This window comes from Meriones unguiculatus, chromosome 12 (assembly GCF_030254825.1).
Source record: "Meriones unguiculatus strain TT.TT164.6M chromosome 12, Bangor_MerUng_6.1, whole genome shotgun sequence".
Lineage (NCBI taxonomy): Eukaryota > Metazoa > Chordata > Mammalia > Rodentia > Muridae > Meriones > Meriones unguiculatus.
The window spans coordinates 34,599,035-34,613,769 of record NC_083360.1 but is presented as its reverse complement, the minus strand read 5'-3'; the positions used below and the strand labels follow the sequence as shown (position 1 = coordinate 34,613,769).

The 14,735-nt window shown below is 45.7% G+C and overlaps 1 protein-coding gene across 6 annotated transcripts in view; it reads right to left on the bottom strand.

The window, feature by feature from the left end:
* Positions 1-200: 200 nt before the first annotated feature.
* The window catches only part of Ogdh (oxoglutarate dehydrogenase), a 64,342-nt gene continuing 49,807 nt past the window's right edge, over positions 201-14,735 (bottom strand). For all 6 annotated transcript variants that reach the window (XM_060365641.1, XM_021632673.2, XM_060365644.1 and 3 more), the window contains 14 exons: positions 13,875-14,003; positions 11,069-11,248; positions 10,479-10,631; positions 9,682-9,784; positions 9,259-9,387; positions 8,853-9,003; positions 8,448-8,575; positions 8,181-8,359; positions 7,552-7,623; positions 6,853-6,981; positions 5,899-5,971; positions 1,794-1,957; positions 1,425-1,579; positions 201-1,282 (listed from right to left, as the gene is read on the bottom strand). In XM_060365641.1, the coding sequence (XP_060221624.1) occupies positions 1,162-1,282; positions 1,425-1,579; positions 1,794-1,957; positions 5,899-5,971; positions 6,853-6,981; positions 7,552-7,623; positions 8,181-8,359; positions 8,448-8,575; positions 8,853-9,003; positions 9,259-9,387; positions 9,682-9,784; positions 10,479-10,631; positions 11,069-11,248; positions 13,875-14,003 (1,866 nt within the window). In that variant the 3' untranslated portion in view covers positions 201-1,161. The remainder of the gene's footprint in view (positions 1,283-1,424; positions 1,580-1,793; positions 1,958-5,898; positions 5,972-6,852; positions 6,982-7,551; positions 7,624-8,180; positions 8,360-8,447; positions 8,576-8,852; positions 9,004-9,258; positions 9,388-9,681; positions 9,785-10,478; positions 10,632-11,068; positions 11,249-13,874; positions 14,004-14,735) is intronic.

Sequence of the window (14,735 nt, the reverse complement as noted above, 5' to 3'; positions counted from 1 at the left end):
AGAGTACCATCCAGGCAGAGCAGCTAACCCAGTGTCCACCAAGATCTCATAATGACCGCTGCTCCCCATGACAGGGTGTAGAAAGCTGTGGGGGCACACAGCCAGTAGGCAAGTGGCAGCCGGCACCCCCACCTCAATTAAAAGAAGGCTGTTCCCAGGCAGGTTGCGGGGAGGTGGAAGACAGAAGACAGCAGACAGGCTGGCCATGATAACTTAGTTTATGGGTCAAGCCGATGCAATGCAAAGTTGGTTGTTCTTTTCTCATTTCTTTTTCTTTTTTTTTTTAACCAAAATAAATAAATCAGATCTGTCCCTATGAAGGTCAAAAGAGGGAGGAAGGACAGCTGTTCCTTTGGGACACCTTGTCCTTTTCCACTGATCTCCTGCTTTTGACCTGCCTTGGCACAGCAAACAAAAGGATTCATCAACAGCTTCTCTGTGTTCAAGGGAACAAAGAAAATTAAGTGGCTGGGGGATCAGGAGAGAAGAGTCAGCAGGACCAAGAGGCAGCCAGTGCCTGGGGTTTGGGACCCAAGGAAGCACCTGGACCCTACTCAGAGTCAATCACTCCAGGCATGGTAGCTAGGGCAAATTCCCCACACAGCTCGAAACCCAACGGTAGCAGAGCCGGGCCAACGTCATTGCTAAGGCCTCTGCCAACTGCCTTGTGCCATTCTGCACTCACTCAAGAGCTGAATGACACTGAGAAAACTTGCCAGCTGTAGCTCCTCCATGACTTCTCAGCTTGGCCCTAGCAAGGTGAAGCTACCCCAGTCTTGAATCTGTGACTTGCTGGGTGACAAGGACTGACGACTAGTACCCTGAGAAGCCACAGAGGGTTTCTGTTCCTACTCTGGAGGATTGCACAGTGAGGATGGGTGGGGCCAGAGCTGCCTTCCCTAGGACATCTTGAGGGGGCTCCCTTTCCTCATCCTGCTCCTTATGGTCTCCACGAAAGCTGTGCAGCCTGAGAGAAGTCAGCACAGGCTGAGGAGCAGCTGAGCACTGGAGTGGATAACAGCTTAATTCCTATGAGAACAGGGGGAGGTGTGTGGCACAGCGAGGGGCGGAAGTGTGGGCAGTGCAGAGCACTAATCTTTAGTTGAGAAGCAAAGAGCATTGTGGACATGGGGGCCACAGCCTGGTCAACTCCAGGAGCATCTAAGAGAACTTCTTGAAGGCGTCCAGGTCAAATGCTGTGTCCAGAAAGCGCTGCAGCTCTGTCAGGTGAGTTTTCTTGTTGCCAGTGGCTGGAGCGGCTGCTGGGTCTCGGCCAGCATACCTGAGAGACAGAAAGAAGGAACAATGAGGATAAAGTCAGGCAGTTACCCCTGCCTGTTCTTCGCTAGCTTGCTGCCGTGTTAACTGTCCACCAACCAGTGCGAAGGCCCTACAGGCCTCCCCATCAGGGACGTGGGCCTTACCAGACAGGCTTAGCACGGTCAATGGTGGTCCGAAGTCTTGGTTTGACATAGTCATAGTAGCCTTGATTCTTGTGCTCCTCCTGGCACCAGGCCAGTTCAGCATTGGGGTACTTCTGTGCCTCCTTCAGCAGGAGGTCGAAGGGGAATGGAGACAGCTAGAGAGAGCAGGGGTGAGATCAACCAAGGGACATTCAGGATGGATAGGGTTAAGCAAAGTGAGGCTGTAATTCCAGAAGGAAAGGTCCTGCCGCTATTGTAGGTGGGGAAGGCTAGGAACTTCAGTAAATGATGTTCTGCCGAAGCACCAAAGCCCAAATACCCCACAGGTGGGACACAGACACCTAGCTGCTATGCCTCGTGCTCTCTCACCTGCTCAATCCTTGTAATAGCCACCTGCTCTGCCATGCCCCTGGCTTTGCGCTCCCGGGTGAGGTCATAGTACACCTTGCCAGTGCAGAAGAGAAGTCTTTTGACTTGGTCTGGGTTTTGAGCTGCAGGTCCATCTTCTGGGATCACACGCTGGAAGTGGGTTCCTATAAGAAAATTTCCACAGCTGGATCGGTTCTTTTGCCAGGCCTATTCCACAGCTGCTGTGCATGAGCTGAGGGCTGTCACACAGTGCCTGGCATCTATGGCCTCTGAGGGTTAGCTCATAAGCTTTTTTCAGACTAAGAATGTTGCAGAATCAGGTGTGGGGATGCACATCTTTAACCTTAACACTTGAGACAGAGGCAGGCTGATCTCTTTGAGTTTGAGGCTAGTCTGGTCTAGAGAGCAATTTCCATGCCAGTCAGGGCCACAGAGTGACACAATATCACAAAAGTTAAGAAAACAATGCTGTGTAGATATAATGTAAACAGGAACAACCTGGGACCTAGCAGCCTATTCTTTAGAAGGCCTGCCTATTGAACATTAAGAACATGAATTCAAACACCCGATGGAGGGAGCCTGGAGAAATGGCTCAGCGGATAAGAGCACTGGCTTCTCTTCCAGAGGATCCAGGTTTAATTTCTAGTACCCACATGGCAGCTCACAACTGTCTAACTCCAGTTTCAGGGGACCTGACACCCTCACACAGACATACATGCAGGCAGAACACCAATGCACACAAAATAAAAATATATTAAACAAATAAACCCAAAGCCAAATCACCTCCCCCTTCCCCCACTAAAAAAGTCTGATGGAGGGCTGGAGAGTTGCCTCAGTGGTTAAAAACACTTGTTGCTCTTGCAGAGGACATGCTCTGACTCCCAGCACACACATGGCAACTCCCATGTAGATACTCTTCTGACCTCTTCAGGCACTAGGCACCCATGTGATATACATATAAAATACAAGCAGACAAGATATTTATATTTCTAAGATACTAAAATAGGTCTTAAAAAAACAAAAACAAATAAAACAAGCCTGGTGACACATGGCTTTAATTCCAGTACTTGGGAGGTAGAGGCAAGTGGATCTCTGTGAGCTTAAGGCCAGCTTGTTCTATATAACGAGTTCCAGGACAGCTAGCCCTACATAATAGAGAGATACTGTCGCAAAAAAAAAAACCCCAACCATCCTATGGCTACTATATACTTTATAGGTTTACAAATAAAACAGAGGAGACTTCACCAGGTGTGGTGGTGCATGCCTTTGATCCCAGCACTTGGGAGGCAGAGGCAGGCAGATCTCTGAGATTGAGGCTAGCCTGGTCTACTACAGTAAAGTGAGTTCCAGGACAGCCAGAGCTATGCCAACCCAAAACTCTCCAAAAACAGAGGAGACTTAAGATTGAGACTTTTTTCCTTGATTAACCAGCTGACTGACAGAGGGAATAGGTGAAAATCCATGGCAAAAATTATATTCAACTGTGAAAGCCTGGAAACTGTTCCTTTAAGGTCAAGAACAAAGCTAGCATGCTACTTTTGCCATTTCTATTCAACACGCCACTGGAAACAGAACAATTGGGGAAGAAATAAAGGATAATAATAAGTGGCATCAAATAGAAGGTGAAGATAGGTGAAATGTTCTGGCAGTCAAAGCCTTTGCCCTGCAAACCTTGTATGAGTTCAGTCCCTGGAACCCACAAAAAAGTGGAAGAGCCAATTCCGGAAACTTGCCTTCTTACATGCTCCCCATCACTCTCATATAAACAAATATATTAAGTAAAAACAAAATCCAAATGATGATTATGTAAAAGAGAACACTGCTCTCTAAAACCTAGATAGCAACAAGGGGCAATGAAGATCCAAATAAAATTAAAGACAATCTCAGAAGCAGTTTGTTTTTAAAACAAACTGTAAAAGCTACAGCACACAGGGTGGCACTTGCACAAAGACACACAGACAAAATGGAACGGCACTGAGCAGAGCACAGGGACAAGCGCTCACACGCACGGCCAGATAACTTTCACCACAGGCATAAGGTCACTCCACGGTAAAGAAGAGCCTTGAAAAATGGTGCTATAAAACTACAAATCCACATGCAAAAGAATGATGCCAGGATCTTGAAGGGTTATTTGTATACCATGTTCAAAACAGTGTTACTCACGGGAACTACAACCAAATATAACAGATTCATAAAATAAATTGTCCTTTGGCTAAGAGCAAGTTTGCAGAATGGAATACTAACAAGTATTCTGCCTTAACAAGACAGGAAATGATGGCATACACCATACCATGGGTGAATCCTGAGGACATTATACTAAGATAAGCCAGTTATCAAAAGAGCAGTTTAAGCCAGGAGCAGTGGCCTACAGGTATAATCCTAGCACTTGGGGTGGTAGAGGCAGGTGGATCTCTGAGTTCGAGGCCAGCCTAATCTACAAAGTGAGTCCAGAATAGCCAAGGCTACTCTTTGAGAAACCCTGTCTTAAAAAACCAAAAACCCAAACAAACAAACCCCAAGCCCCTCAAAAAAAAAAAAAAAAAAAAAAGAAACGAAAACAAAAAACCAGTACAGACTGAACACTCTTTCTAAATCCAAAATCTGAAAACTTCCTGAGTACTAACACTATGTCCTAAGTAGACTATTCATCTGCTATGTTGCTATGTGATGGGCTGCAACCAAAGGACAGGCACACTGGAAATACAGAGGGAAGGACAGTTCACATTCACACTTGGGTCTACACAATATTCTAAAATCAAGAAAAATCCCAAGTGCAAAACTTCTCTGGCCCTAAGCATTTTGGAGAAGGGCTGCTCAGCTGTACTCTTTGATTCTAGTGGACAGCGGTTGCCAGAGCAAGAACAGGAGGGAAGGGAAGGGAAGTACTCAGTGGGTACAGTTTCAACTGTACCTGAATTAATTTCTAGAAATAGATGGTGACATGGCTGTACAACCCTAAGAAAGTTCTGTATTGACACTCAACACTTAGAAATGGTTAAGACACTAGATTCCACATTATGTACCACACACAAAGAGAAAATAACAGACCAGAGGCTCACTGTAAAAAGACTCTAGGGCCTGGTGGTTAGAGGAAGCAGTCTTAGCCTCGTGACCCAGGAATACTTAGATGTCTATAGGCTGTATTAGTACCTGCTCATCACTTTCCATGCAGAACTCTCAAGCCACAGATGCCTATCTTAGCAGTGTAGCTGGCATGCTCCTTCCACCATATTTTTCCGCACTGCAAAGAATTTACTTCTAAGCTTGTATTCCTGAGCTGTGTTGAAACCTATGTGTGATCCTAGACTCATGGTGGTGTTTTTTGTTATTGTTTTTGATAGTTTGTCTTTTTTCTTTTTTTAATATTTATTATTTATAGAACTTTCTGCCTACATACCAGATCTTACTGTAGATGGTTATGAGCCACCATGTGGTTGCTGGGAATTGAGCTCAAGACCTTTGGAAGAACAGCCAGTGTTCTTAACAGCTGAGCCATGCTCCAGCCCTTATTATTGTTTTTTTTTATTAGTTATACTTTATTCACTTTGTATCCCCCCATAAACCGCTCCCTCCTCCCCTCCTAATCCCACCTTCCCTCCCCCTTCTTCACACATGCCCCTCCCCAAGTCCACTGATAGGGGAGGTTTCCCTCTCCTTCCTTCTGATCTTACTATCAAATCTCATCAGGAGTGGCTGCATTGTCTTCCTCTGTGGCCTGGTAAGGCTGTTCCCCCCTCAGGGGGAGGTGATCAAAGAGCAGGCCCATCAGATCATGTCAGAGGCAGTCCCTTGTTATTGTTTTTGAGACAGGGTCTCACTATGTTACTCTGCCTGGCTTCCAGCTTGCTCTGTAGAGTAGGCTGGCCATGATCTAAGAGGTAGGCCTGCCTCTGCCTCCAAAGTGTTGTGATTAAAGGTGTGTGCCACCAAGCCTTGACATGTTAATGCAGTTCCAAGGGAACTCATAGTCAAAGGTCTTTATATCATGACTAAAAATCATGATATAAAAAGAAAGAGCCACAGAATATCGATAAATCCAGGTTCCCAAAGCCCTACAGAACAGTTAAAGGACTCTCAGAGCTAAGCCATCCCAGGAAACACCTACCTGAAAGCATCTCATCAAAGTTAGTCCTCGCCTCAGGGTGGCGCAGCAGGGATTTGGGAGTGAAGACGATTAACTGAAAGACAAAATAGCTCACGGTAGACTATATCTTAAAGACTCTAGAATGAAGGTACAAGACAGAGGACAGCTAAGTCTTGACCTTTGGTAGATAGCCAAGTCAGCCTGTCTTCCAGATCCCAACGGAAGAGTCACTTGTAAAATGCAGGAAGAAAAAGACACTACTTTTTCCGTTCTTTACTTCCTCTAGGTAGGTGTTTACTTTCCAGAGCCATCTTCGCGGCCTAGGGCTTCTCATTGGTGAGCTGAGCAGCTCCCAGGTAGTCTCAGAGATAATGCATCCTTGGCTGATCTATAGCTGTGACAAGGCCTAGCACCAGGGCCTGCAAGTTGCTAGGGACACAGCAGTCTTTGAAGTCTTAGCCTTGCATAAACCCTAGCAGCATCCCAAGGCAGCAGGGCCTCCTTGTGTCCTTATCCCAGGTGCCCTCTTCATGATCATTTCGCCCACTTGCTTTCCCCATATAACTCCTATTCATGCTTCAACACCCAGCTTAAGAGCTGCTTTCTGGGGCTCCTGAAACTCCTTGGTCCCTCTGGGTATCTCTTTTCCAGTCCTCAGCATACCTACGTGACAACCTGTCTTATTTCTCAATATGCCACAATTATGCATGTCTTCCTTGCAAGGCTGAGGACTGCATCTTGTCTAAGTTTCTGATAGGCCATACTCAAGAGCACATGAAGACTCAGTTTGGGAACGAGAATGTGCAGATCCCTGGCATTCACAGCAGTAAGACCTGGCTTCCTGAGACCATATCTTGTCTGTATTCCCTTTTGGTACCATCCAACCAACCTAGAGTAAAAGGCACCAGGGAGTACTTCCTTGTATTAGCACAGAAAGGATGGCACCCTGCTAATTCTGGAGACCCCAGCACTGACCGGCTTCCGGAAGGGCAGCAGGATCTGCCGTCGCAGCACGTGGAAGAAGTTGCCAGGGGTGGAACAGTTGACAACAATCCAGTTGCAGTCATATAGCTGATTGATGTCAAAGTTCTCTTCCTGCAGGTCCTGTGGCATGGAAGGAAATGGCCAGTGGCCAGCAGCAACTGTGAGCATTCTGCCTCGGAGAAGGAGCAACTTGGGGCAGAGGGGCCTCAGGATGTCACACTGGAGACTCAAGGACTCACTAAAGACAGTGAAGCGAGGCTCTACAGGTTCCCTGAGTCTGAGCCCCAGTTAACCCCTGGCATCTTCTGAAGACTACTGCTTGGCAGTGGATGGATGGAACACAGGAGACACAGGTGCTGGCTACAGTCAAATCTACTCTTCCCTAGAAAGGGTAACAAACTCCCAGTAGTTCTGAGTTCTTTTAAAATTGCTTTAGAGCCCTGTTTTAAACACAGCAATGACAATGTCACCTAAGAGGTCAGGCTAAGGTTTCTAGGCTTCCGCAACAGCAGGAAACAAATGAAGTAGCCTATTTCAGTGAGATCAGAAGGCATGGGGCCACACTGGTCTACCCACTACAATCCCTAAGCCAGAGGGAAGAGGCAATTGGGATCTGACCCCTCAGGAAATCCAAATGGGATTTTCCCCTAGATGCCCAGGCAGCTGAGAAGCAGGGTCCACTCTACTCACAGGCAGGACATCTGGGTCATCATTGCACATCTGCAGAAACCGCTCTGGGCGGGCAGAGGAATGCTCTGGACCCTAAAAGCAGACACACAAGTTAGTTTGCAAGTTCTCACATGCTGACATCAGTTGTACTTGCTGTTTCTTTTTCCTGCTATCAGAACTCATTTGGGGGGCTGGAGAGATGGCTCAGAGGATAAGAACACTGATTGCTCTTCCCAAAGGTCCTGAGTTCAATTCCCAGCAACCACATGGTGGCTCACAACCATCTAAACATGAAATCTGGTTCCCTCTTCTGGCGTGCAGGTGTACATGCTAACACACACTGCATAAGTAATAAATAAATAAATCTTTAAAAAAAAAAAAAAAGAACTCATTTGATTCCTCCCCCTCCCACAAGCAAAGCACAGGGCAGCAGGGCTGAGGGATCTAAGTGCTTGAAAGACACAGGAGCATCAGCACTGTATGCTGCTCATACAGAGATGGCCATGTAGGGTGCATGCAGAGGGGCCACTCTTTCTTCCAAAGCACTTGGTTTCCCAAGGACTAACAGAACGGCTGCTCTTTGTTTGAGATAGGGTCCTAGACAGGGCCTTCCCAGGTCTTGAATTTTGTGGGCAACGGGAAGAACTCACCATGCCTTCCATGCCATGAGGTAGCAGCAGCACAATGCCATTCTGCCGCACCCACTTCGCCTGTCCTGGGCAGATGAACTGGTCAATGATGCACTGTGCCATGTTGTTAAAGTCACCAAACTGGGCCTCCCAGAGAACCAGAGCATTAGGGCTCGCCATGGCGAAGCCCAGCTCAAAGCCTGTAATGGACAGAAAAGGACGAAAGACATGTTCAGGACACAAGGCAAGGAACGTAGAAGACTAAGGTGGGGTTGGGGTTGGCCTTACCCAGGACACCATACTCAGACAGCGAGCTGTTGCATACGGTGTAGGGGGCCTGATTTGGCCAAAGGTGGTTCATGGGGATGCAGGTTCTTTTGTCTACATTCTGATCATGGAGCACATGGTGACGATGGCTGAGGCAGAATGACAAGATCAATAAGGAGTACAGATTGCACTGGAACCTTGAAGTACTAACAGACCCACTGTGACAACCTGGCTTTCTGCTAGAGACTGCAGGATAGAGCCCTCCCAGCACATAATTGGAGCATCCACAACTAAACAGGAAAGGCGAGGCAGCCCAGCAATTGAGGATGTAGTGACTTTTCTGGAAATGATTCACCCCCGTCCCTAGAGTACAGACACCAAAGTCCTTCCCTTCCATTTTGAACTGAAGGGTAAGCATTTTGTTACCTGAAGGTGCCCCGCTCCACATCCTGGCCACTCAGGCGGACATGGATGCCTTCCTTCAGCAGTGATCCAAATGCCATGTATTCTGCCAGAGCCCAGTCCACTGTCCTGTTGGTCACTAGCTCCTTGCGAGTCTTCAAGATCCGGCTCAGCCCTGCAGAAAAAGAAAGGGAGAGAGTGTTCACATACTGGATACCCTTTGTCACCAGGGTTAAAATAGCAAAGGGGTGACACCTCTTAGTTGCTTCTGATTCTTTCCAAGTGAAGGAACTTGAGTGGGAGCCAAATCTACCAACACACCCAGTGGGCTCTGGACAGGGGAAGTTTCTGTAGGGTACGGCTGGGACACGGTCTTCACGAGGTGCTGATCTAAGCCAACGTTTCCATAGGCAACTGCAGGGTTGGTTACCTCCATGGATGGTAAAGTTCTCCACAGGTACAGAGCTGGCCACATTCCCAATGTGGGTCAAGACATCTTCCTCCAGGCCAGTGGAGGGGCAGGTCATGCTCCTGGGCTGTCCATCCAGGGTGAAAAAGCCTAGAACAAAGACAGGCTGAGGCATGCCATCTACTTTGGAAGGAACATCTACAGAGTAGACCAGAGCAACAGCTCTGCTTTTCTAGAAACTTCACCACAGTACCTTTGGGTAAATCAAATGTAAGAGGCAATGAAGCCTGGATGGCCTCCTTGGACTACAGAAGCTGTGCCAAAATGGAATATTTACTGTGTGTTGTAGGTACACTGAAGAGAGCAGGAGCTTTCCCTATGAAGAGGGCTCATGTTATATCCGTTTCACAAGGAATCTATCTGTGGTGATGGTTCCTTGCTTACCAGGCCAGGGAGAGTCCAGCCAGTGCTTGATGTGTAAAATCTTTTCATCTTTGGATCTGGTAAATGCCTCCTCACAGATCTTATCGTACTTGGAGATTTCCTCCTGGAAGAGTGAGTGGGTACACATGGCTGAGTACTGCACGCCCATGCTATACAGGCTTACTGTACCCTGGCCTTCCAGTCCCTCTGCACTTTTGCACACCTAACTACTCACCTATGTGTTTACTCAAGTCACCAGCTCCAATACACACAGCCTCTTTAACATCTGAAGAGCCTGTAAATGCTGCTCCTTATTCCCTGCATTACTTGGCTGGAGAATCTGTTTAGTCTGAACCTCGAACCTTTTTTCCTAAGAACTGGTCCAGTTTTACAGCTTTTATTTTTTTAGAGGACTGTGCTTTGGAGCTGTTCCTTCAGCAGCTGTCCAGTCTGGGCCCTGGTACCATCCACGTATCTACAACTGCTGCCCATACTGTCTGCATGTGGCAGAATGCTCTGTGCAGATCACACAAGATCCTCACCGAGCTGGAGGGACCCTTGTTTATACATCTCTCAACCCAGTGTCAACAGAGACAACCTCTAAGACCTGGTTCATCTCAAGAACACTCTTTCCACCTCCACTAGGCTCTACCTCCTTTAAAAAGCATCTTGATACTCCAGATCCTCATAGAAGTTAAAATGCTGAAATGCTACAGTTGTCAAGACTTCACATGCTTTCACTTGGGTCCCAATAATAAGACTGACCTCAAATAATCTTCTCTAGCTTGCCACAACACCAAAGGCCTGCCAGGACATACCTCATATTCAGGCTGGTTGACGACACCCTGGGATACCAGTAGCTCCGCATACTTCTGCAGTACAGGCTTCTGCTTGCGGATCTGCTTGTACATGAGTGGCTGTGTAAACATAGGCTCATCCATCTCATTGTGGCCATTTCTTCGATAACATACCTAGCCAAGAGTAGCAAAAGAGGACTGTGAGAGACTGTGGCTGTTCTGTGGAAAGAACACCATTGTGTGTGTGTGTGTTATCTGACACTTCATCTGTGTGATGCCAACATGGCCATTACTGTTTTGCCCTAACTTACTTTCTCAACGGCTAAGACTCTGCTTCTCTTTCTTGTAGATAGCAGATTTGCTCCATCAAATGAGACATACTGAGAATGACTTGTAAATACAAATTCTTTACTTGTAAAACAGTCTTAGACATGACCAGATGGGCCATACAGCTTTCTCTGAGCAGTACTCAGAGGAGAGCCTGGATTTGGACACTCTGGTACCAGAAGGACCCAACCTTAAATATGACATTACAAAGCCCCAGGTGACTTAGCAAGAGTGAAGGCACAGGCCAGACACTCTGCTTGGATGCTTACCCTGGCATCACTTACCAGATCAACAACAACATCCTTGTGGAAGGTGCTTCTCCACTCAGCTGCCACCTTGCATACATACATGACAGCCTCAGGGTCATCTGAGTTGACATGGAAAATGGGGGCGTTCACTACCCGGGCCACATCAGTGGGGTAGGGAGAGGAGCGGGCCATCCGAGGGTCTGTGGTGAAGCCAATCTGTAATTATGGAACACATGCTCTGGCAACAGGGTACCTGGAACTGGTAGTATGGGGCACAGAAGGGGGTAGGCACAGCCAATACTTCCTGTTGAGCTACTATGAGTGTGTGCCTCTTTGCTTAAGTTTTTCCCTACTTTGATAACAAAATTCATGTATGTTTAACATGGGAATTTGGAAAAGGGGCTAGGTTGTAGCATGAACATTTTTATGTTTACCTTTCCAGACTCTTTTTTCTGCAGGCGTGTTTATGTAAATACATCCAAGTATATATTGAGGTTTCGGATCTTGCTCACCAATGCACACCTGTCCTGTTCCGCTGCTATAGGTATAGTAGGCTAGTGGTAGCACACTTTCCTAGTATGTTCAAAGCCCTGGGTTTTATCACCAACTGAAACAAAAAAGTGCTAGCAACACTATGCACTTTAGAGAAGCCAAACTGCCTTTAAATTATCCCTCTTCTCACCCCAAGTTCTTTGTGTGGGGGTGGTATATGTATGTGGCTTGTTCTCATCGGGGGACATGCAAGTATACCGTAAGGCTAAACATTAATGTCAGGTGCTTCTCTCATTGAACCTGTAACTCACTAATTTGGTTAGGTTTTCTAACTTGATAGTTCCAAGTGTCTGCTTATCTTAGTGTATTCCTAATAGAATGTTATTCAGATTTAAAAATAAGATTCTGACACATCACAATATAGGACAGTGAAGGCATTAGGTTAGGGAAAGAATATTACCTTAAGGAGACAAATATTATAGGGTGCCGTGTAAATCAGATACCCAGAGTAATGACAGATAAGAGAAAGCAAAATGGTGGTTAGCAGGAACAGGCGAGAAGGGACAGAGAACAGGCGCTGATTGTTTATTCCAATGACTTCTCTATCCCACTATCTGGCTTCAATCTGGACACAGCATTGTACTGTGTATTTTAAGAATGTCTCAAGAGGGTGTAAACATGGTCACCATTTGTTCTTTGCTTTGCTGGCCAGCCAGTAGTATCAGGGAGATAGGGTGGGACATGCACCTCCAGTGAGGGGAGATTCGGGGACGAGGAGAGGCCCAGGAGGCTTGATGAGAAGACAGCCAATTCCAGAGAAAACCAAAAATGCAAGTATATGGGAATTTTGGCTGAGAGAAAATAGATTAGCCATGAAGCATCAGAACAGATTTGTAATGTCCAGTTACTGTACTCTTCAGCTATAAATAAATCAGTTTCTCTGTGGGGAACTAGCTGGTTAAAGAAAATTGGTGTTGTATTAATTTCTAGAAACATTAAATACTAATTATTCATTTTACACAACATGGGTGCTAAAACTCAACTCAGGTCTTTGGAAGGGCAGCAAGCACTCTTAACCACTAATCCTCTCTCCAGTCCCAGGCAGTAGTTGTTTGTGGGTATGGAGCGTCTGTTGACAGAGATAAATGATGGTAATGACTGCAGAGTATGGAAATGGTTAAGAGGGTAAGCTTGTAATATCTTTTACTACAATATAAAAAAAGGGGAGAACTTTCACTAGCAGAGCTTTTTGTTATTTTAAAGGATCCTTCTTTGTCCTTAGCATTTTTCCTAACGCTTCTTAACACCATTCTCTGAAAGCAGGCAGACTGCAAATCAGTCAATGGCAGCTTTGCCGTGTTGTGTGACACCACCTTGTCCCTCATCAGTGCCTCTCACAATCTCACAATGCATCTGGAGGACAGCTTTTTTTTGTAAATGCAGGCATGCACACTGGCGTATGTATATGTGCTTGTGATGGCAGAGGACAACCTCAGATGTTATACTCAGGATGCCATCTACTTGGTTTTAGATAGGGTCTCCACTGACCTTGAATGAGATTGCCAGTTAGGCTAGTGAGTCCCTGGTCTCCAACTTCCTACCTCTAGAATTATCAGTATGTGCAATCATGTGCACCTTTTAAAATATTTATTTTTATGTGATGAGTATTTTGCCTACATGTATGTATGTGCATCATGTGTGTACCCACAAAATCTAGAAAACCAAATGGGAGGAAACAATAGGTACTAGATAACACTTGGCAGAACTCAACTATGAGAACTACAAAAATATTATTAATTGAAACAGAACTAGAAACAAAAAACCCCCTAAGATCAGAAGTCCATTTTATGAAACAATCTATAATGACTACTTTTACTAAGCTGTTTTAAAAGAGTGTGTAATGGCATCAGCACATGTGTATAAAGGACTCTGGTTTTTAAAGAGAAAACTAATTAGCAATTACTGTGGCTTTAGACAGAAATACTCTAAAACAATAATGCCCTCCTTAAATAACATTAATTAAAATTCTCCACTGTAAAAAGTAGCTTTCTGTGTTACCCAAAATTTTTTTCTTATTTATTTCATGTGTGTGGGTGTTTTGTATGCACAGCAGAAGAGCATCAGATCTACAGTTATAGACTGTTGTGAGCTAGCAGGGAGGTGCTTGGAAATGAACCAAGGACACTTGGTAGAACAACCAATGCTCTTAACTGCGGAGCTGGCTCTCTAACCTCATGTATTACCCAAACTTCTAACAAAAACCCAAAACACACACACAGTCATCAAACAATGAAGGTTTTCAATGACCAGGAGGACACGTAGCAGGTGCTAGACTGACAGCTGAGGTTACCTGGTTGTTGACAACCACATGCACGGTGCCGTGGGTAGTGTAGGAGGGCAAGTCACTGAGATGGAAGGTCTCATACACAATGCCCTGGCCAGCAAAGGCAGCATCGCCATGCAGCAGAATAGACATCACCTGCAAAAGACCCCAAGAGTAATATATCTCGACTGTTCAGCCCACAAAACATGCGGTTGAAATGAGTTGCAATTTATTTCTTTTTAAATTTTCTTTAATAATTTTTTAATTTTTAAAATAATTGTTTACAATTATTTTTTACTTTAAGTAATTAGTGTTTTGACTACATGTATATCTGTGTGAGGGTGTTGGATCTCTTGGAACAGGAGTTAAAGACAATTGTGAACTGCCATGTAGGTGCTGGGAATTGAACCAGGGTCCTGTGAAAGAGCAGTCAGTGCTCTTAACCACAGAGCCATCTCTCCAGGCATAAAATTTGTTTTTGTTGTTTGTGTTTTGAGTGCATGATATGGGAGAAAGGTGCACATGCCATGGTGCATATGTGAAGGTCAGAACGGCACGTGTGGAGCTAGGTTCTCTTCTTCCAAGTTTATGTAGTTTCTGGGGATCAAGAAAGTTCCTTTACCTCCTGAGCCATCCCGTGCAGCTTGTTTTTTCCAAGAGCATTGTTTTAAGGTAATTCATAGCTCAGGAAGTAAAAGGAATACAAAAAGCTTCCATTCCTTCCAGGCCCCGACTTGCTACCACATCCACATACACCACCGTCTGCCAGCAGCACCTGCCCTCAATACAGAGAAAGCCACATACCTGATGTGGCATCCTTTCTGTAGCCTCAAGAATCCTCCTACACCCTACAACCCTTTCCATCCAAGAAAGCAGCTCCACCCCCAG